At 54.4% G+C, this 1138-nt stretch overlaps 1 protein-coding gene across 1 annotated transcript in view; it reads left to right on the top strand.

The window, feature by feature from the left end:
• Positions 1 to 1138, top strand: part of FAIM (Fas apoptotic inhibitory molecule) — a 7302-nt gene that overhangs the window by 5306 nt on the left and 858 nt on the right. Inside the window, exon 4 of the mRNA XM_018575540.1 lies at positions 849 to 1077. Coding sequence (XP_018431042.1) covers positions 849 to 1077 — 229 coding nt within the window. The remainder of the gene's footprint in view (positions 1 to 848; positions 1078 to 1138) is intronic.

Genomic DNA, 1138 nt, shown 5'->3' with positions numbered 1-1138 from the left:
TATGGGGGAATTGGTGTGCATGCTAACAGCGCTCTCTGGCCAGCGTCCTGGTGGTGCACCACCCAGCTCTGGCCGGTATCCCGCCAAGCTCAGTGACATCACTGGTTGCTAGGAGCTGAGCGGGCCAGAGCATCCCAGGTTGCTAGGAGCTGGCAGGGGAGATGTATATGGTGGCCCTTCAACATTTCCCCACCCGGCTCTTAGGAACCTGGGACGCTCTGGCGGGGCTTGCCCCCACCCCTCCAAGTGACCCCTAGAAATGGCGGCAGAGACATTACAGGGGCGGCCCTCGCGGTACATCCCGAGCCACTTGTATTCTAGCTCCGGTACAACCCAAAAGAGTCTTTTATTCCAAACTACATAAAGCTGTTTCTGTCTCGTTGGCCATCATCAGTATATGGGGAACAATGGGTTCTGGCTCCACAAGGAATCATGTGACTCCGCCCACTATCCTGATGAAGAATAAACATTCTATTTTGGGGGATTTGTGACGTCCGTGAGACATGAAGATGCATTCCGCTGTCTGAGATAATGGCAAATAAACACGGAAACAGCTTAGAGGAATGTTCCATTGTCTACCTGTGACTCCTCCTGGTGATTGGTGGAGAGCAGAGCGGCCCCTACAGGGTGTGTGATACGGTTGTGTTAGGATTCCTCATGGGCCAGTCACTGATAGGACCTGACCCTCTGTAATACCCCCTCACAGTGGCAGAGTGAATGAAGCATTTCCCATGATGCAATGCTCCTCAGCTTCACTCTATGATGTGTAGTCTGTGTCACAGAGTCGCAGACACGGGGGGAGGGGGGGGCCATGCGCCGCCATTGATTGTTCTGTCTCTGGGTGTCAGGAGATTATCCGGAAGGATTGGATGTTTAAACTGGTGGGGAAGGAGACGTTTCCAGTGGGCGCGGCTCAGACCAAAGCCACCATCAACATTGACGCCGTCAGCGGCTTCGCCTACGAGTACACGCTGGAGGTGAACGGCAAGAGTCTGAAGAAGTACATGGAGAACCGCTCCAAGACCACCAACACCTGGGTGCTCCACCTAGACGCCGAGGACTACAGGGTGGTGCTGGGTGAGTTCTTTTGTTGTACCCTCTGTCCCTCCACCCCCCCCCCCCTAATAAATACAAACCC

This window comes from Nanorana parkeri, unplaced genomic scaffold (assembly GCF_000935625.1).
Source record: "Nanorana parkeri isolate BGI_ZX_2015 unplaced genomic scaffold, ASM93562v1 scaffold4089, whole genome shotgun sequence".
Taxonomy (NCBI): Eukaryota; Metazoa; Chordata; class Amphibia; order Anura; family Dicroglossidae; genus Nanorana; species Nanorana parkeri.
Note: the sequence above shows the minus strand (reverse complement) of the source record. Positions and strands in the feature narration are given on the sequence as shown.